Genomic DNA, 19,893 nt, shown 5'->3' on the forward strand with positions numbered 1-19,893 from the left:
TGCACTTGAAACTTTATTAGTTACTTAAGCTTTTATCATTAAATCACCAAAACCCACTTAGGGGCCAAGATACTCTTCAATTAACGATCTTGCGATTCTCTCTACCTACAAATCAACCATCTAGGTACCCTTGATGGACTGCTGGTCACCAAACCCGACAGCACTTATCAGGACTAAGCTGACAAATCTCAATATTGACAAAATCACTGCAAACACCTTCCTACCACTATTTATTTCAGGAACAAAATTTCATGCAAACCACGAGGAACTTTAATCCCTGCAGGAATTTGTACTCGAGACAATACACTAGTTATCCAAGATCAAATATTTGACTTTCGTAAAAGAAAAAGTTCAAGAGGACCAAGTCTGTTTTTGCAAGGGTATATGTGCAATTTATGAACTTTCTGAGCATACATGCGCATTAGCTGAAGGGATAATTACGCACCAATCACCAGTGAAAAGAAGAAAAATCTGCTCGTGCTCTCGCCCCTCCTTCGGTAGATCCTACCCAAGTCCGGCGGCGGCCATGTCTTCCGGCGGCCGTTACATGGCCTACTCGCCGTCGCCCTCCACGGGCCCGCACTCCCCTCACCTCCAGCTCGCCGACCATGAGAAGTACGTCAGACGCCTGAGCCTCCACCTCTCGCCCCCCTGATTCTATCCTTCCTTTTATTCGTTGCGACGATGTCTTCGTTCTTGTGCCGCGATGGAGGTTTGATGGGTGGTTCTGTGGACGGATGTCTTGAAAAGATTGGATCTTAGAGTCGATTGGTGATCCCTGTCTGGTTTGTTAGGACTCGGGATTGGATTGACTGCTCGTGGTGCTAAAGATTTCTGATGGTCCCGATTCGATTGGTTTTAAGATGATCAAGATGCAAGTGAATCTTTCGTTTTCTACTTAGGATAGAACTGTATGCGAGTTGGTGGCTCGACTGTGGCCGTCGGGTTGGACTGTCAGAAGTCTAGATGTGTTTAATTTTTCTTAGACTAGGGAGTGAGGAACTTGCTCAGTTCCTTGAATCTTGAAATTTTAATGAGAGATTATCTATTTCGCTCGTGAATTTTAGGCTTTTGATGGCTGCGTTGGTGTTGATACTGGGATGGGTTTTGTTGGTTTCAGATAAGTGTTTGATTGAAAGTGAAACATGTACCTTCTATTTTCTTTTGGCGGAATTGGTAAGAGCTGAGTTACTGAGTGAGTAGTGAACTGATCCTTGTGATTTTCATCTGATTTTCGGGTGGGCATAATTGATTCTAGTTGAGGTTAACTATTGATGTTTGGTTGGTATCACAATCAAGTAATCCTGTCAAACTGAACAATTCAATGAGGGACGCTGACCATTTTGACTCTACTTCACCATTTTGGTTGAGTTCGATCTTGATTTATGAGTGCTGGTTTTCCCAATCTACTAGTAGATCGAACAAATCAACTGATTCCACTTAAGAAGACCCTAAGAGATTCCTCCCATGATTTGACATAATAGATCAGTTGATGAGCATTCACTTTCTATTATTGTATCTAGGTGTGCGCTCAATGATTCTGGTTGTTGTGTTTCCAGGTACATTGCAGAGTTGCTTGCAGAGAAGCAAAAGCTTACCCCGTTCATGCAAGTTCTTCCATGCACATCTCGGCTGTTGAATCAAGGTAAATCATCAGTAACGCATCCACTAAATTTAGTTTCTTGTCCACCGGCAAAGAAGCATAGTTATTTTCCTGAGTGAACAATTACTGTATGCTCCTACCTAAATCAAGGAAATGCGGATAATTTAGAATAATTATGCAAGGACATTCATTTCTCGTTCTGCTGTTCTAATATTTCTTAGAAACACTACAGACATACAAATATATACCTCGAATTCTCAAGTAAGAGTCGTTGGTAGAACGAACAGCTTCTAGAAAGGCTTGTGTTCTATGGGAAATTCTGTTATGAAATGAAAGCTTGTCTACTATGTAATACCCATTATAGGTGGATGAACTTCCGAACTTACAAAAGTTCTCCAAAAAAGTTTACATGCATGCATGCCAAACCATGCACACTTGCTAACATTTATGCCCAAATACATTCATCTGTGTGTTGTGCAAAATAGATGGGAGATGCACAAATGAACATATTTTTGCACAAAATTTTGTAGGCATGTATGATTTGGCATGATGTATGAGTTTAATTTTTTGAGACGTGGAAGTTTGTGGTGGTGGACCTGTAATGGGTGTAAATGAACTTTTTCAAGAAATTCACTTCTGACTGTGGTTCTATGTTCTGCGAGTGAAAACCAGTTGTAGCTCAATTAGATGCACCTGGTTACTTAGCCAACACCAGGTTTCGAATTCCATCTGCTGCACATTGTGAATCCAAGTCTGATGCTACAATTGTGTATGATATTTGATGTTTCAATTCCATCCCAACAGTGTGTACTGTTAGCAACTTCACAATAGGATAGCTACTTACTGTGGTACGGAGTACACAACATAGAGATAATCTATTTATAGATACATCGAAAAAGGATCCTAACAACTTACGATAGTTATTATTGTTACTTAACTAGTTCCTCTTTTTTGTTTGGTTTCCATGTCTTTCCTTGTGATGAATAGCATAGCTAATAATTTCACTTTAGATAAATTTCAAATCATTGATTCGTGGACAGTTAAGACTTGGGTCTTAGAGCCATGACTTCTATTGTCTTCCCCGTCAGCTAGTTCTGCCCTGTGGTTGCTTCTGGTAGCTAATGGTAATCCTGACATGTACAGACAATACTGCTCAGGAAATTTATGCGTGCTTGTGATTACATTAGTTTAACTGAACTTTAAAAGTGTTGGATTTAAGTTGATGTGCTTGTCCATCGACTTCTGACTTGTCTGTTTCAATGTGTGATGCTAACTTATTGGTACCTGTCATGCTTGGTGTTCCAAATTGTGAGCAGAAATATTGCATGTATCTGCACTCTTGGGGATTCCTGTTTTAGATCAACCTGGGTATCAGCATGGTAGCCCCCTTATAAATGGAGGAGCAATACCAAATGGAAGGCCTGTTGAAATGAATGGTTGGGCGCCAGCAATTCCTTCTGAAGTATGATTACTGACCACTGACGTAACTATTGCTATTTGTTTTTATGGATTGTGGTGAATGTGAAATACCTAAATGAAGTGACGGTTGGTCTCTTGTTCTTAACATTTATCAGTAGCGAATACCCTGCAGTGTTTTCTTGTTCACCAGGCAATTAACTATGTGTGCTGTAGCTTGTAGGGGTAAATACTGATCCCAACTCCAAAGTTGATGACTGGTTGCGTATTAACTTCTCGAATGGACACACAATTTTTTCAGACTCATTGACTGCAAAGATATCTTATTTAACACCTTTTAGGTTTTTTGGTAATGGCATGACTTAGGAGGCCACTGGTGAAAGCTAGCCAAGTTAAAATTGATCAGATGGAAATTTCCTTGGTAGATTATTTGAATTGTAGTTTGCACTGTAGAATAGTCCATGGATTTGCTTTATTCTTATTAAAAAAATATGCTTCAGTCCATTAAATAGTTGCCAAAAGTTGAAATTTGGGAAGTTAAGTGCAAAGTTGCAGTATTGATGATTTAAGTACAATTTGATCTTACATTGGGGGCTGAATATGCATGTCAAATTTGACATAATTATTGTATTACATTTCACAGTTTTCGAATGGGGGATTCTGTGTTAAGTTTAAATAGAATATTCATGTTTCAATTAGTTTATTTTTCAGGGCCATATTTTGTTTTACGTTTCAGGGGGCAGGCATGTTCCATCCTCCATCTAGAAAGTGGCATAGTCCGCAAGGCAACTCTTCAGGTTTTATTGTGAAGAAAACAATGAGAATGGATATTCCTGTGGATAAATACCCTAATGTAAGATGTTGCTTCCATATCTTATTTCCCTCAGTTCAGATGAATTTTATATGATTGTGGGATTATGCTTTACAGTTCAACTTTGTGGGTCGACTACTTGGTCCAAGGGGAAATTCTCTTAAGCGAGTTGAGGCAAACACCGACTGCCGTGTCCTGATTAGAGGCCGTGGCAGCATAAAGGATGCTGCTAAGGTAGGTTTCATCTTGGTTTATAACTTTCCCTTTGAATATTTAGATTTGTGTCACTGTTTATATGCTAAGGTATGTTTCGTGTTGGTTTATTACTTTCCCTGTGACTATTTAGATTTGTGTCACTGTTAATATTCTGATTGTAAACTCATAAGTTACCACACACCTGTTTTGTTTCCTTGTCTATATTCACAATTTTTATCCTCTTTGGAGCAAGACTTGTTCTCTAATGTCCTGGAGTATGCTAATTAGGGTGATGTTTTGGTTTGATATATAGTTAAATAGTTAATGTAGACTTGTTCTCTAATGTCTTGGAGTATGCTAATTAGGGTAATGTTTTGGTTTAAAAGATAGTTAAATAATTAAGGTATATCACTAAAATTTGCATCCTTCTGTGAACTTTAACTACTGCACCAATGGATTGTTCTCTAATGTCAAGTATGGTCAGTTCCAAAGTTTTTCAACTGGAACAGGCTGTACTGCATTTTGCAGCAAACCTGAATTATATTGCATAGGAACTGTCTATATGGCTATTCCTTGGACATCATTTTGCTTTAGCTAACTTGCTTTTGAACTATGATTTATTTTTCAAATTGTGCTTCAGAAATGTCCAGTATTTGGTATCTTCTCCAGATACTGTTGTTGTACTGCCACTTATTTGAGTGTTGAGGTCACCCCATGTTATATTGCCTTCCAAACTTGCAGGAAGAGCTGATGAGGGGAAAACCAGGATATGAACACCTTAATGAGCCTCTCCACCTTGTGATAGAAGCTGAGCTGCCAGCTGAAATAGTTGATATCCGCCTTATGCAGGCCCGAGAAATTCTCGATGACATGCTGAAACCTGTGGTAGGATAGCTTTGCCTATAGTTTTTAATATTTTTTTCATTTTCAATTAAAGTGTCAGTTTCAACCATGCTGTCAACATTTTCTGGTCTTGCAATACCTTTCTCCAATATGTGCTTATATGTTTAAACATTGCTAGGATGAATCGATGGACTTCTTCAAGAAGCAGCAGCTTCGCGAGCTTGCCATGCTAAACGGTACCCTCAGAGACGACAGCTCGCAAAAGTCTGGGTCAGTCTCCCCATTTCGCAACAGCATGGGCATGAAGAGGGCCAAGACTCGTGGTTAAACCACAATGGTTGCCTTTTGACTCCCTCCAAAGAGAATACATCTGCTATGTGAGACTTTGATTTGCTGCCTGAACTGTGAAGTATATGTTGCAGTTGTGTGACAAGAGAACCATCTCTGGCTGTGGCTGTGGCTGTCTAGTATGCTAGTGTTTAGAGTTCTAATCTAGGGGGGAGAATGTGCTATGCGATTTTGGTAGGCTTGTATAGCTCAACATGTTGGTCACCTATGGAAAGAACTGATTGTATGGAATCTAACTGGGTAGTGCTTTTGTGTCATCTTAGTGCATATGACCATTAATTATTGATCTGGAAAAGCTCGGTGAGGTCATTCACGGTGTTTTGTTTCTGTTATTGCATTGTTATTGGATCGGTTTAGAGTAGCACTGAGAAGCACATTGTTTGACACTTGCAGCAGCGATCCGATTCAAGGCTGCATCGATATGGTGCCGTTGTCTTTTAAAAATATGAATGATAGGCAGTATGCATGATAGTATACCTGCACCTTGGCCGAGCAAGACTTAATAAGTTAGGCATGAATCCTTAAAAAAAAACTTAGTTATGCATGCACTGATGCACGCATGATGCATCTTGCTCGGTCAAGGTTCAGGTAAAGTAACTTGGTTCCATTGCCGAATTTTAGGATACAACGAAATCTTAAGGCAAAAGAGTCCGAAGTGTCACCAGAGGGAGTATGTAGGCTGATATTTAAGATCCACAATAATAGAAACGTTGCGGCGGGCATATTCCTCGAACAAGCGAACGAACAGGCGTCGGCATCTGGGTTTCTCGGCGGCTCTCTACCGTCGAAAAGTCCCTTGGCCGGGCCTCCCGCGGCGGCCCCAGCCCGTGCATCGCCCACGAGGGACGGCAAATCTACAGCCCACGAGTGGTGGCGTGCCACGTCTGTACGCCTTTTGACACGTGAGCCGCGCAAGTACCGGAGGCCACATGCTCGCTTCTGCTCCCATCGGATACACCAAACGGCGAAATGGTAGGCGCCCCCTGTCTTGCACACAGAGTCTGCCTAAAGGTGGGGGACTGGAGGCTGATGGGAGGGAGGTTGGCGTGCACACATTCTACAACTCTTTTATCCATTGAATACGCCGGATTTGATCTATTGCTATCCAACTGAAATTAATATCTATGTAAAATATGTACTGATCTTACAAACTTATTTATAAATTTTATAGATGACTTACATTTTTTTAATCATGCGCTTGGATTATAAAATTTGTATGTTTTTATACGTGTTTCAAGTGCCACCAAATATTTTAAATTCCAAGATATATCCTGCAACTCACATAAAGATTAGATTTTTTGAAACATGCAACATCGAGCATGACATGTCTGCTAAAAAGCCATCTCCCTTTTGCTTGCATTCATATCTCATCAAGTTTATTAGGAACATTTCTACAGATAAAAATAATCTTGTATCACTTTTCCATCACATGACCCGCTCGATCGATATGTCATGCTTTCAATACTTTATTTCTCCCCATTTTACTTAGTTTGATGCTGCCAAAAGGATTTGCTATGGCTTCACGTAAAATCCCATGTATAAAGTTCAAACTACTTTAGAATTCGTATGGGAAGTGTCAACATCTTTTATGACATATATTGCTTAACAACAATCATGCAAGCCTTCTGCATAATGTCATGACACACTTACAACCTGTATGCTTACTTTTTCTTTTATCATGAAGTGCACTACTAAACTTTACGGTTCCCAACAACATTCGAATGATGTATTGTACGCTAGAAACAACCCATACAGCTATAACTTGTATAGTATATGCTAGATTATTCAAAACAAACTTGTTTCTTCACGTCAAGAAATGGTAGTGTCATATAAAAGCCAAAGAGTTGGGCTCAGGATGACAAAAAGCTTCACGTTTTGAAACTCATAACATGCACCTTTCTCCAAAAGTTGGTTGTATATAAGAACAAATCTTACAGCTTGTTACACTTTTGATCAACAAACTTCTTTCGTCGAGTAATGAAATTGGCATCTTTTGTGCATGGGCTTACAAGTTATTATCGTCTATAAATTAGAGAAGATGCCTCAATGAATACACAAGACACACCTACAAATTCCATTCTCATATTTCCTTAATCTTACTTCTTCTCAAGCTGCATCGATGGATGTGGCATTGGCATCTAAAGGCTTCCCTTCACCCTCAAATGCTACCATGGAGCAACCAATTTCAAAGCGTGACAAAGCCGTTGCAAATGACTCCTCCGCCTCCAAGCATACATACCTGGATCCTAATGCTAACGATGTAAGTTATCTCCTATTTATTATCTGTATATTAGAAAATATCGGTAAACTAGTGGTCTTAAATAATTCTTTGTCTGAGACAATGTCACGTGGATGCTGGAACGATACATTAGAAAAATAGAAAGCTTTATAGGAGATCTTAATACACGGTCAGTTTGTGCACAATAATTTAATATAGTCTTATCAACATTGTTATTAACTTAGGCCCTGTTTGCATGACTACAACTCCAAACTCTAGGGCAGAGTTGAGTGGAGCCAGCCAAACAGGCCAACTCCACCATTTTTTGGAGCAGTACAACTCTATGGAGTTTTTGGAGTTCCAGTTCATTTTGGTGGAGCACCTCATTTGCAACTCCAAGATCCTCAAATATGGATCTACTCGTGAAGTTTGGGAGTAATTACCCACCTTTACCACTGGTTACACAAACTTACCGGTTCAATCTATTTTTTCATTCCTTATGTTCGCCCCTATCCTCCCGACCCCTTCTCCCCGACTCACGGGAGTGCCACCGCCACCTGCCGCCTCCCCACCTCGGCAACCGCCCACCCAGGCCGCCGCTTGAGCCGCGCCACCTCTTCCCTACCCTCGGCCACTCGATGGCCGCCGGCCTAGATCCGGCCGGTGCAGCGCTGTCCCCTCCCGCATGGGCAGTGCGGTGAGCCGCGGGAGCAGCCGCTCAACATCCTCCGCTGGCCTCCGGCAGTCCCGTTCTGCGCATCCGTTGCTCCGCATCTCGCACACCACACCCTGCCACACCGCCGGCCCCTTTCCATGCGGGCACGCCCCTGCCGCGTCGTCACGGCTCTATGCTACGGGGACGCGCCTTCCTATGCCGCCACACCTCCGTCCTGTGCAGCGCCAGCGACCCCTTCTCCATGGTGGTGCGAGGAGGCCCCTGTCCCGCCTGATCTCCTTGGAGCTCCTAAGGAAGAAGATATGGATAGAGGATGACTGGTGGGGTCATAAGTTAGGGCAAAAATGGCAATCCACCCTGAAATATCTCTTTCCTGGAGCTGAGGATACCCTGACAGCTATACATCATGTTCCAGCTCCATGCGGAGCATACTCCAGCTGAAGTTGTGGAGTGGAGCAGAAATATGTGGAGTTGAAGCCATGCAAAACAGGACCTTATATCATCCCAGCCCTTGTTTACTTCCCACAAAACTCCCAACTTTGACACTATGCAAAAAGAAGATTCCCCATCACATCAAACTTGCGGTACATGCATAGAGTACTAAATGTAGACGAAATCAAAAACTAATTGCACAGTTTTGTTGTACTTTGCGAGACGAATCTTTTGAGCCTAATTAATCAATATTTGGACAATAATTCACAAATACAAACGAAACGCTACAGTGTCGCATTTATGGCAAAATGCCAATTTGGCACCTCCCAACTTCCCAAGTAAACAAGGGCCCAATATTCTTTCTCTGAATTTTCAGTGAGTGCATGATTTTCTTTTTCTTATACATGCCAACTAGAACCCCTTTGCCATGCGATGTCAGCCAAGACCCAAGATCATTTGCCACAATTAGACATCAAGATTCAAGGCCGTTCCAGAAGTTGTCACCTGCACAGTGCAGGTCTCACTCCCCAGGAAAAAACAAAAAAAAATTTAAAAACATCTAGGACTACCAGATGAGTTAAAATCGCACAGCCACACGAGCAGTCTCACACTCACCTCCACTCCCTATCAGGGTGTGGCCTCACTCCCCGATCCCAGGCCACAGGCTACCCGTGAGCTCCGCCGCTCGGCGCCTGCCCTCCCTCGTCCTTCCTCACCGCAGGAGCAATGGCGATGGCCGCCATGGCCTCCCCGTCGTCCATGACCCTGATCCCCGCGCGCCACCACGGCGCCGCGCCGTCCACCTCCGGCGACTCCTCGCTCCGCCTCCTAAGCGCGCAGCCGCGCCACGGCAGGCGAGGCCGCGGGGTGCCCGTCTCAACGGCACCGGCGCGGCGGCGCCCGTTCGTCTTCACCCCGCGCGCCGTGTCCGACTCCAAGAGCTCCCAGACCTGCCTCGACCCCGATGCCAGCACGGTACGCCCCCACTTCTTGCACGGGGAATGCGGCGTCTCTGTTGGCGCGCCTGGCCGTCTCTCTCTCCTGCCTCTGATCCGTCGGTGGCCCCTTGGAGGCGCATTTGCCGTTCCTGATGGGAAATTGGGACGCGATCGCAAAAGATTGCTTTTTTATTCGTTTGCGCGTTGCTGATCTAGATGCCCAAATCGGCGGCTGGGATTGTCGTCTTGTGTTCTCATGTGCACGTTTCACGGTTGCCGATTTTTATTTGTATAGGTACCGATGAATGAGGCCATTTTAGGATGCTAGTTAGTTCTTGCGAGGTTCATGCGATGGATTACCTATTCCTTGTAGCCAATAAGAAATGTATCCAAGATGTTGTCATGGCCGGTGGTTGTGGCTATTGGATCATTCTTTCTACTATAATCGTATCTTTTTTGTTCTCACATGGTATTAGTTTCTGGGTCTGATGGAAACATTAGTGGTCCATTTGTCACGATCCGGTCTCTGTTTTTTAAACATGACCTGTTCTTTGATGTTATTGGTTTCTGAGGAGTGCCAAAAAAAAGGGTTTCAGAGCTGTCCTTCTGTCATTACTCATAGGTTTACTCACTTTTTGTTAAATTGATTTGTCTGTATGCAATTTAACACACATTTGTTTGCTCAGAGTGTTCTTGGGATCATTCTTGGTGGTGGTGCTGGGACGAGATTGTACCCCCTGACGAAGAAGCGTGCCAAGCCTGCTGTTCCATTGGGTGCCAACTACAGGCTTATTGATATCCCTGTCAGCAATTGTCTCAACAGCAACATATCAAAGATCTATGTGCTGACGCAGTTCAACTCCGCTTCTCTCAATCGTCACCTCTCAAGAGCCTATGGGAGCAACATTGGAGGGTACAAGAATGAAGGATTTGTTGAAGTCTTAGCTGCACAGCAGAGCCCAGATAACCCAAACTGGTTTCAGGTATCCCTACTGATACTATGTCTTCTCTGATTTTCTCTATGTATGTGCCATTTAGTAGCTTGCACGTCAGGGGGTTTCTAACACGAGATGTTCTACTTTATTCTGAGACTGAATTTAGAGAGAAATGAAAGGATGCTTCTATGTTCAGTCTGCACTCAATTTCATAGGGTATATGAAATAAAAGGGTATAGATGATATGACTATGCAGTGGATGAACAATATATCTTTTCAACTTTATATGCCTAACTTTGCTGGACAATTGTGTCATATAGTTAAGGCCAACATTTTAGTTTACCATGTCTATTGTGTGGGTGCACAATGATGTTTCTCCCCCTAAAATAAGCAGCACATTTAACACCGTATCCTCATTTCCAGATTTCATATTTTTCCTTTGCATTTGTGACCAGCAGAGAACGAAGGTCATTCCAATTGGTTACTGAACATGAGTTTGACATGTGCTATCATGTCTGAAGCAAATGCATGTTGTCTACAGGAGATTTTGTTAGAGTCCTTCACTAGCTTATGTCGAGTACTGATTTTCTTATATATATATTTTTTCAGGGTACTGCAGACGCTGTAAGGCAGTATTTGTGGCTATTTGAGGAGCATAATGTGATGGAATTTATAATTCTTGCTGGTGATCACCTGTACCGGATGGACTATGAAAAGTTCATCCAGGCTCACAGAGAAACAGATGCTGATATTACTGTTGCTGCCCTACCAATGGATGAGAAACGTGCAACTGCATTCGGCCTGATGAAAATCGACGAAGAAGGAAGGATCATTGAATTTGCCGAGAAGCCAAAAGGAGATCAGTTGAAAGCAATGATGGTACACATGTTGCACCTTTCCTTTCTAGCTAACTTGAGATATACATTAGTGGACAACCATTGAGTACTGCTAAAATGTTCTTCTTTAAAATGCCTTCACACCATACTGCTTACTGATCCATGTAGGTTGATACCACCATACTTGGCCTTGATGATGTGAGGGCAAAGGAAATGCCTTATATCGCTAGCATGGGTATCTATGTTTTTAGCAAAGATGTAATGCTTCAGCTCCTCCGTGAACAATTTCCTGGAGCCAATGACTTTGGAAGTGAGGTTATTCCAGGTGCAACAAGCATTGGAAAGAGGGTATGGAAAGATAATTGAATCTTTAGCTGTTTGTTTTCTTCTGTTTACTGATGTGTTTTTAAAAGTTATTATTATGGCAGTTGATTTTCTTTCATAGAAATGCCATTATGCCATAAGTTGGTAACCCGATAATTCTTTTATTTTTGAAGCAGCATTCTAGCATGTAGATACATTGGAGTACATACATATTTGCAGTTCATATGCATTAAGTCCTGCTTAAGAGCAGTGTGCTAGAAAGCACAGATGCTAGGCAGGTGGGGTTGGCACCTAATGCTTGGTCATCAAATAGGCGAGCTAGGAAGCAATTAGGTGCTAGGAAATAGGATGATACGTAGCTCCTATGCAGGCTTGCAGCCGCCTTTTAGAGCAGTACTTGAGATTTGTTATTGTTGTCTGCAGGTGCAAGCTTATCTGTATGATGGTTACTGGGAAGATATTGGTACCATTGAGGCATTCTATAATGCAAACTTGGGAATAACCAAGAAGCCAATCCCAGATTTCAGGTATGCTTTCTCTTCTCACTGTGCTGCAGTAGTCAATTACAAAGCTGCATCATGTCAATTCCTACAATTTCAATTAGCCTTTTCTGATAGTGTTTGTTTGCCTTCAATCTGAATGCAGCTTCTATGACCGTTCTGCTCCAATTTATACACAACCTCGACACCTGCCACCTTCTAAGATTCTTGATGCTGATGTCACTGACAGTGTTATTGGTGAAGGATGTGTTATTAAAGTAAGTAGTGTTTTATTTTACTGCATAATATTTTACCTTTCTATATGCTTTGTATATCTCCAAAGTATTTTTTCATACTTCATTCGCTAAATCCTTTATGCCTTGATTTTTGTGCATGTAGAACTGCAAGATACACCATTCTGTTGTTGGACTCCGATCTTGCATATCTGAAGGTGCTATCATAGAGGACACTTTGCTAATGGGTGCTGACTACTATGAGGTAAAATATATACAGGTGTAAGCGTATACTGCTGAGAACATTAAGAGAACTCAAACTTGGTGTTCTTTTTTTTTCCAGACTGAAGCTGACAAGAAACTCCTTGCTGAAAACGGTGGCATTCCCATTGGTATTGGGAAGAATTCACACATCAGACGAGCAATCATTGACAAGAATGCTCGAATTGGAGACAATGTGAAGGTATTCTAACTGATATTCTTATGTTTAATAATTTATTGGTCTCTTTTTCTCATGGGATATTACATAACTATATGTCATTTTTCTCCTGTCGATTCTGCATTATTTTTTTAAATATCAATTTAAAAATATGAATACATTTGCACGTTATTTTGTCATTTTGCACTGAAGATAGCTTATATAATATGACTCTGTACACTTGTGTTTGCCTGCATAAATTTTCATTTTACCCCTTTACCTTTATTTAACTGAGGTAATCAAGATGGAGTTCTTTGTTCCAAAAGATAAAGTTGTCAACAAGTCATTTATCAGTTTTTGCTGTAAAAATATAAATAAAAAGATATCTGAAAATGCAGAGCCATATATGATTTGTTCTTTGCGGTACTATTCATGCATATGCCATTCAAATTCCATCCAAAAAGATCTGCCATATCCCGACCCAGCTGTTTCCCTGCTCTGTTACTGCCATTGCTTGACAGATCTGTCGTTGCGTTTGATTGTTCTTAACTTGTCGTGAGCAGAAGAGTTCTGAATTTGTGATTCATATGATTAAACAGTAACATTGCATTCCATAGGTTTGCTTACTACACTTTTTCTTTGGCAGCAATTGTTCTCACACGACTTGTTGGTTTTGTAGATAATCAATGCTGACAATGTTCAAGAAGCTGCAAGGGAGACGGATGGATACTTCATCAAAGGTGGAATCGTCACTGTGATCAAGGATGCTTTGCTCCCTAGCGGAACAGTTATATGAAGTAAGTTACCCCCCTGTTCCCAAGCACATTTCTGTCAGTAAAACCTCTCCTGCAAAAGCTATGAAACATACTAAATCAAATAGGTAGGAAATGCTGCATCTTTGCTGGAATTTGCAAGCTTGCCTGTTCAAAAAACCACTGTCTGAACTGTGCTGCAGGTAGATGTGAGACATGCGCCTGAGTGCCATCGACGATCATCAGCGCTGTTACTTGCTTGATCCGCTGACCAGCGTGTTGGAGATCATGGAAACAATAAAAGAAGTGCTATTCAAGGCACTCTTTGTTTTTTCTTAGTGCTCTTTTGTCCTCGTTAATGTTGTAGGATATAATGTTGTAGCGGCAAATGTTCTACATATGTCGTGGGAATCAAAATTGCATGCCTGAATTTGGGATACCTCTTTGATGTTGTGTAATTATCAGTTTAATTATCATGCTTGCTGCTGTTGATTTGAGCCGAGGAGCTACTCACCATGCATGATGAGCTGTCTGAGCATGTTCTGATTACCCACTCCCTTATCACCTTGTCCGTTACTCAATTTCCAACCCGTAGCCTAAGTTAAGAATGAAGCCATCGTCTGAACTCAGAGCTTCTCCAGTAGGAAGTGCAGTACAAGACCTGTCAGAAATGTAATAATTCGACTGAAATTTTTACCGGGAACGGTTTACTTTACCTTGTGCAAAAGGAAACATTTGAGTTCATTCGTACTGGAAACGAGATAAATTCCCCGTGTCTCCAAGAGGAAAAGAGAATGTTTTCTTTCCTTTGAAGGCTATTAGGCGTGTTTTATTCTGTTCCGCTGCTTGGACTTCACTGAGACATGTACAAATTGGGCAGTAAAATGAACCTGTTGCAAAAGTTGTATATGAGGTTGACTAAGACCAACAGTTCTTCTACAATCTATAATCGTCTTTCAACTCCATAAATTCATACGGCCATGGAATTTGCCTTTTTCCCCTTTTCCTGAGGAAGTACATTTTCTCTTGAGATGTCATGTACGTTTCTGCAAGCTGCCCCATATGTCCGTTGCTTTGTTTTAATCAGTAACATCGACAGACAATCTGCAACCTTTGTCTCCAATACGATTTACCATCTGCGATTCTACAACTGAGTGGTTATTAGAAGTGGTAGAACCCTTTTGATCCATGCATATATTTCTTCCATGGGAACTTATAGAACGCCAAGCAGCATTTAGCATTTCAATCCCCGGAAAAAGAACAGGGTGTACTATATCAGATGGGTTTTCCACTCACTGTCAGGCAACCAAGGTTGAAAACCTGCATCTTTCCTATCCAGCAGGCAGCAGTAGCTACAGTTTCGGGACCAAGTGCTGTTCCATTGTTTATTGCCATGAACACCAGTGCTTCTCACTTACAGAAAAGGAAAATAAAACAAGGAAGCTACCGAATACCGGCAGCCCAAGAACCAGAATCTGCTGCTGTTACAAAACTGGAATCACTCTACAACAACCCAGACGCAGGCAGGCTGACGCCCACGCTCACTTGAAATGGTAGAGAGGCAGCTCTGCGTTGAGAGGATGGGACATCACCGTCAGCACGTCTGTCACCGATAACATGGAACTGATTGCCGCCTTGAGGATCTCCCGGGAGCACCCGGGCTTCACCATGGTCCTCACCTGGGAATACATCATTAGTGGGCATGTCAATGTTAGAGACCTGCTTCTTAATTATTGAAGTTTTTATCTGAAACTCAAGGCAGATGAAATGGCTTTAGGTATCAACCTTGCTGAGACACTCTTTCAGTATCTCGATATCGCCCATGTAGTCCTGGTTTTCAATGGTCAGTGTGATGGGCTTTGCATCTGAACCAGGCCCTTCGAACTGAATGCCTCCTGGAGTCCTGTAGAAGTCGTCAAGGAGGAAGCTTGAAGCCTTCTCTCGCAGCAACCTGAATGATGCAACAAACAAATAGTAATTCATCAGTTCATCCTTCCCTTGAGCATTCGGAGGAGCAGGAAGAGGTATTCAGCTCAGAACACAGAACAGTGTGGACTTACTCATAAGCCTTCCCTTTCAGGTCAATTGGAGAAGGATGAATGGAAGGCTTTCCTATAGGGATTGCTCCAGGGCCACGTAAATGCCTCTTGACACTCATCATCGCCTGGTAGTGACAACAAATTGTGCTACTAGGTCAGCAATGAGCATATAAATGGATCATAATCTTTCAGCATCGGATGTTACAGGCATCATCAGTGGCAATCTTACAGTTAAAGGAGCAGCAGCACATCTCCACTTATCTACAGGGTCCTTCAGATTAGCCACAGTTGCCATATACCCAGTCAATCCAGCTGCGATCATATGCAAGGAGATACGTCCAAGAGCCTAAAATGTTCAATGTTATCAGGATTGCCATAAGATCAGGATATTCAATTTTCAAGAATATAGTGGTATAATACTCACATAAGCGTAGTCGCAGTCAAAATTTGATGGTATAGATCCTCGAGCCTGGTATCCAAAGAAATGACAGACGGAACTGAACTTCCTTCCCTTGTATCTTCCTTCTTTCTGAAAATCAAACATCCCCAATCAGTATGGACAGATTCAGACATGAAAAACCAAGAAACAGTGACAGCAATGGAACTTACTGTTCTCTTTATCATTTCAGTTTCCACTAAATGAGCTAACAGTTGCTCAGTGTCAATCTGAAAACAAAAGAAAATTACACCACCAGTAATTGCATTAAATAAGTTTACATACGTAGTTAATCGAGCATTCAGAATCACAAACCTGGGACAACTGTGCAGAGTTATCTGATTCTTGGTGGAGGAGCAACTGAGTGAAATATTACAGACAGTTAGTCTTAGATTATCTTAATTCCATAAATATCAAGAAAATCCAACTTTGCTAGCAATGCAAGACCTCTCTTCTGATAAAGGGTGGCAGGAACTGGAACAGAGCAGCTGCCCAAGGAGACAGCTGTGATGACATCTCAGCCACAGGAACATTATTGTTGTGAAGGATATTGATTTCCTGAAGTATTTGAAGAGAAAACAATTAGATGGAACTGAAAGAATGTTATTTATTATTAGTTATTTCCCTGAAGATAGACCACACATACCTGAATAAGAGCATACATTTCTGGAATGCTTTCTATTAGTCCTTCTGGAATAACTAGCACACCATGGTATTTCCCTGAAGATCGATAACCACTCCTTTAATTTATGATTTATCACAGTATCCTTGGTACCTTGTTTGACTAAAAAACCATACAAAATTGACCTCAACCAGAGCTACAAGCTTTTTTCCTACTAATTACTGCAATACAGCATTCAAAAAACTGTACAAACCTAATTCTGCCCTTGCTTGTACTCCATCACATATCTTGTTTATAATTTCCATCAGAGTGAGTTTTGACAATGTCACCTCCTCTCCTAAGATGAGCTGCAATGGGTAATTGAATAAAAGGATGTTCATGCTCTTTCTTCCATTCTTACAATAGAGAGTTATGGCCACAGATTTGATCGAATCATACCATGTTTGGGTGTGACTGAAGTGCACATTCGAAGGCAACATGAGATGCTTTTCGTCCCATCAGACGAACGAAATAATAGTACTGATTGGAAGAAAACACATCAGCCAGTGATTCTTAGTGGCAATAAATACTGCAGGCAGCTCAATCAGTAATCCAAATGGATGATAGGATAATTACCTTTCCAGCTGAGATTGCATCCAGGCAAACATTGCTTACAAGCTGTGAATTTACCTGAAAAGCAGTTATGACACAAAATAACATTAGTGATAGATTGACAGTGGTACATCATGTATAATTCCAATACCGTTCAGGATTGACATATTATGCAAAATTTCAACTAGACAGTTTTTCTTTTACCTTGCACACTGTATCAAATCCGACAGTTGTTTCAACAAACTGGTTCTTGAGATCACCATTCAACGAAACCGGCACACCAACAACCTGTTTAATGGAGGCTGTGGCTTCTTAAATTTCTGGTGTACTTGAAGAATACGAGCATCTAAAATTACAGACTAATACATGGCTGTACCTTGGTCTTACAGTTATTCTGGATAAGGGTCTCTGCAAGCTGTGCAGCATCTGAATTGGAGGTCACACCTGGAGACCAAGTAAGAGCAATGTAGAAAGAATTAAATGTTTACTTGTACTAAGAGAAAATATATGGTAAGTATTATGACTTGAATCATTTTTTGACCTTTCACAACAAGTTACAGCATAACAAAATGGTCTGAATTTGAACACTATTGACTGATGACCAATTTGCTCAAACTATGTCGGCATGTCTTGGAAATGAACAATCACGACATTTGTGTGCAAATTGAGTCAGATGAAACATAAGCAATTTGAAGTGGCTTTTGCTGATCAATTTAACCACCTTCTGCTGATTCTTACCTCCAATGATGACCAGCCCATCCAAGTTCAGACTGCGGCATGTTGCCATTGCAGAGCTGACTTGCTTAGTTGTGCGGATCTGATCGATACTGCGACCGAGCAAATCGAAACCACCTTCACAAAAGGAAACAGACAATGTGTCAATATTTATTGATAATAACATAAACATGCCCAGAAGCAAGGGACATCAAGTGTACCAACCCTGGTTCTTGTAGGAAGCAAGAACATCGTCTGTGATCTCCAATGTCTTGTTTGCAAAAAGTCCCTCAGTGCCACCTATAAGTACCACAAAATCTCAATAAGTACTCTGAACCAAAAAAAGTACTTCTAGGTGCGACCTGAATTGATCATTTCAGAAACTGGGTGATTTTGATTACCGACAAATCCATAGAGCACGCTATGTGGATTGTAGGCTTTGAGAGCGTCATGGAGTCCCCAGACGACGTTGTGCCCTCCCGGCGACTGCCTCCCGGAGAACACCACGCCCACCCTGCACAGGAAGTAAAAAAAATCAGGCAAGCCTCGCGCGATCTCGTCACGCGCACGATCGAATCGGGCGCCCTGAGGCGGACCTGATCGGGGGGCGCTCCTCTGCGGCGGCGGCAGCGTCGGCCGGCGCGACGAAACTGACGAGCGGCTGGCCGAAGGTGTTGGGGAAGGCCTGCGCGACGACGTTCGCGCAGCTGGGGTCGATTGTGGTGGTGGCGTCGCCGTACTCCGCCCGCACCGTCGGGCCCTGAGGGAGAACGGATCGATAATCCGGTCAGAGTCGATGATCCTCTCCGGCCTTGGATACAGAAAATCAAGAAACCCCCCATAAACCCCCAACTCCATCCAAGAAAAATGCAGGGGCATGACCGATTGGACGGCGAGCAAGCACGGCAGCTGCCGACTGCGGTCGGTGGGAATCAATTCTCATGCAATAAGTGACTGATCAACCCGTGGGCAGGGGAGAAGCAGAAACAGAGATAGATGGATCGCGGGGAGGGATGAATCGACGAAATCACCTGGAGGCACGGCGGGAGGCGGGGCTGGTAGAGGGCCCTGCGCTGCTGCAGCCCCCCCGCGAGCTCCTTGGGCGCGCCGAAGTCGGCGTTCATCTCCTCCTCTCCCTCTCTTCTTCTCCCCTGCTTCAACTTTGGTCAGGGATCGATGCTTCCCCCTTTTTCTCCGTCAGTCTATCACCAGCTCAGCACAGCTCTGCGTTTGACTCTCGGTGGTGCAGTGCAGTGGTGGTCACTTTCTTGTAGAGAGAGAAAGCGAGGTCCGGGATGGGGATAAGAGCGAGAGGAACAGTGGGGAGGGAGGGCGTGATGACGGACGGCACGGCCAAGCAGGCCGCGGCGCCGGCGGTTTGGCGAGGCTCTCGCTGTTGGTTTCCCTCGCGGACAGGGAGGGGAGTCGGCAGCGAGAGTGACCCGCGACCGTGAGTCCACTTCCACTCTCGAGTCTCGAGTGCGCTGAAGTGGTGCCCGCCCACCGGCGGGGGCGGGGCGGCGCGCGCTTCTGGTTTTCTTTCGCCATGCCATTTTCTGTGGGTTTGGTTGGTTGGGTTGGTGCGGGCGGTGGGCGGCGTCTGTCGTTCTGTGCGGCCGCCACTTTCTTAACGGAGGAGCCGGTTTCGACCGCCCGCGGCCCTTCCGGTTTTGGGACGAGGTGGACACTGGACTGTCCCCTTTCATTTTCTCAGCTTAATATTGATGTCTCTTTTCCGTTTACTTTTTTTAAGCATGCATGGCACGTAGTATTCCGTTAAGATGAAAAAACTACTAATTCTTACCCTCTCCATTCTTAAATATAAAATATTTAAAACAAGATAATTAGGTTAACTAATCATCTTATATATTTACATTATTACATACGGAGGTAGTATCTCACAAATTATTCTGCGTGGGGCTAAAAAGGTCCAGTCATTTGAGCAATGATGAATTCATAGCAAAGAACAACGTAGACAATGCTCGGCACATGGATTTCCCACGAGCATTGGAAAGAATATGTTACATTAATTCT

The 19,893-nt window shown here is 42.8% G+C and overlaps 3 protein-coding genes across 4 annotated transcripts; 2 read left to right on the forward strand and 1 right to left on the reverse strand.

Moving 5' to 3' along the window:
• Window positions 1-440: 440 nt before the first annotated feature.
• Window positions 441-5,543, forward strand: LOC101759376 (KH domain-containing protein At4g26480). 2 transcript variants are annotated; one of them, XM_004973198.3, is made up of 7 exons: window positions 445-615; window positions 1,560-1,645; window positions 2,920-3,065; window positions 3,756-3,872; window positions 3,948-4,064; window positions 4,767-4,910; window positions 5,047-5,543. In XM_004973198.3, the coding sequence occupies exons 1-7, from the start codon at window positions 527-529 to the stop codon at window positions 5,194-5,196; spliced, it is 849 nt and encodes a 282-aa protein (XP_004973255.1). In that variant the 5' UTR covers window positions 445-526; the 3' UTR covers window positions 5,197-5,543. The 2 variants fall into 2 exon arrangements, with proteins under 2 accessions (XP_022683424.1, XP_004973255.1); XM_022827689.1 differs by lacking the exon at window positions 4,767-4,910 and having other exon boundaries at window positions 441-615.
• Window positions 5,544-9,149: 3,606 nt separating this feature from the next.
• Window positions 9,150-13,954, forward strand: LOC101759783 (glucose-1-phosphate adenylyltransferase small subunit, chloroplastic/amyloplastic). Its single transcript, XM_004973199.4, has 10 exons — window positions 9,150-9,517; window positions 10,167-10,463; window positions 11,025-11,294; window positions 11,420-11,599; window positions 11,999-12,102; window positions 12,221-12,332; window positions 12,454-12,552; window positions 12,631-12,750; window positions 13,385-13,502; window positions 13,661-13,954. Exons 1-9 carry the CDS (start codon window positions 9,269-9,271, stop codon window positions 13,499-13,501), a joined length of 1,548 nt encoding a protein of 515 aa, XP_004973256.1. The 5' UTR covers window positions 9,150-9,268; the 3' UTR covers window position 13,502; window positions 13,661-13,954.
• Window positions 13,955-14,673: 719 nt separating this feature from the next.
• LOC101760195 (pyrophosphate--fructose 6-phosphate 1-phosphotransferase subunit alpha) lies at window positions 14,674-19,358 on the reverse strand. Its single transcript, XM_004973200.4, has 19 exons — window positions 18,891-19,358; window positions 18,456-18,619; window positions 18,261-18,373; window positions 18,085-18,159; window positions 17,884-17,997; window positions 17,522-17,589; window positions 17,350-17,433; window positions 17,170-17,223; window positions 16,993-17,073; window positions 16,808-16,901; window positions 16,579-16,652; window positions 16,380-16,490; window positions 16,248-16,292; window positions 16,106-16,162; window positions 15,921-16,025; window positions 15,726-15,842; window positions 15,518-15,621; window positions 15,243-15,408; window positions 14,674-15,136 (listed from the first exon to the last, which is right to left on the reverse strand). Exons 1-19 carry the CDS (start codon window positions 18,981-18,983, stop codon window positions 14,999-15,001), a joined length of 1,857 nt encoding a protein of 618 aa, XP_004973257.1. The 5' UTR covers window positions 18,984-19,358; the 3' UTR covers window positions 14,674-14,998.
• Window positions 19,359-19,893: the final 535 nt, after the last annotated feature.

Source organism: Setaria italica, chromosome VI (assembly GCF_000263155.2).
Source record: "Setaria italica strain Yugu1 chromosome VI, Setaria_italica_v2.0, whole genome shotgun sequence".
Classification (NCBI taxonomy): domain Eukaryota; kingdom Viridiplantae; phylum Streptophyta; class Magnoliopsida; order Poales; family Poaceae; genus Setaria; species Setaria italica.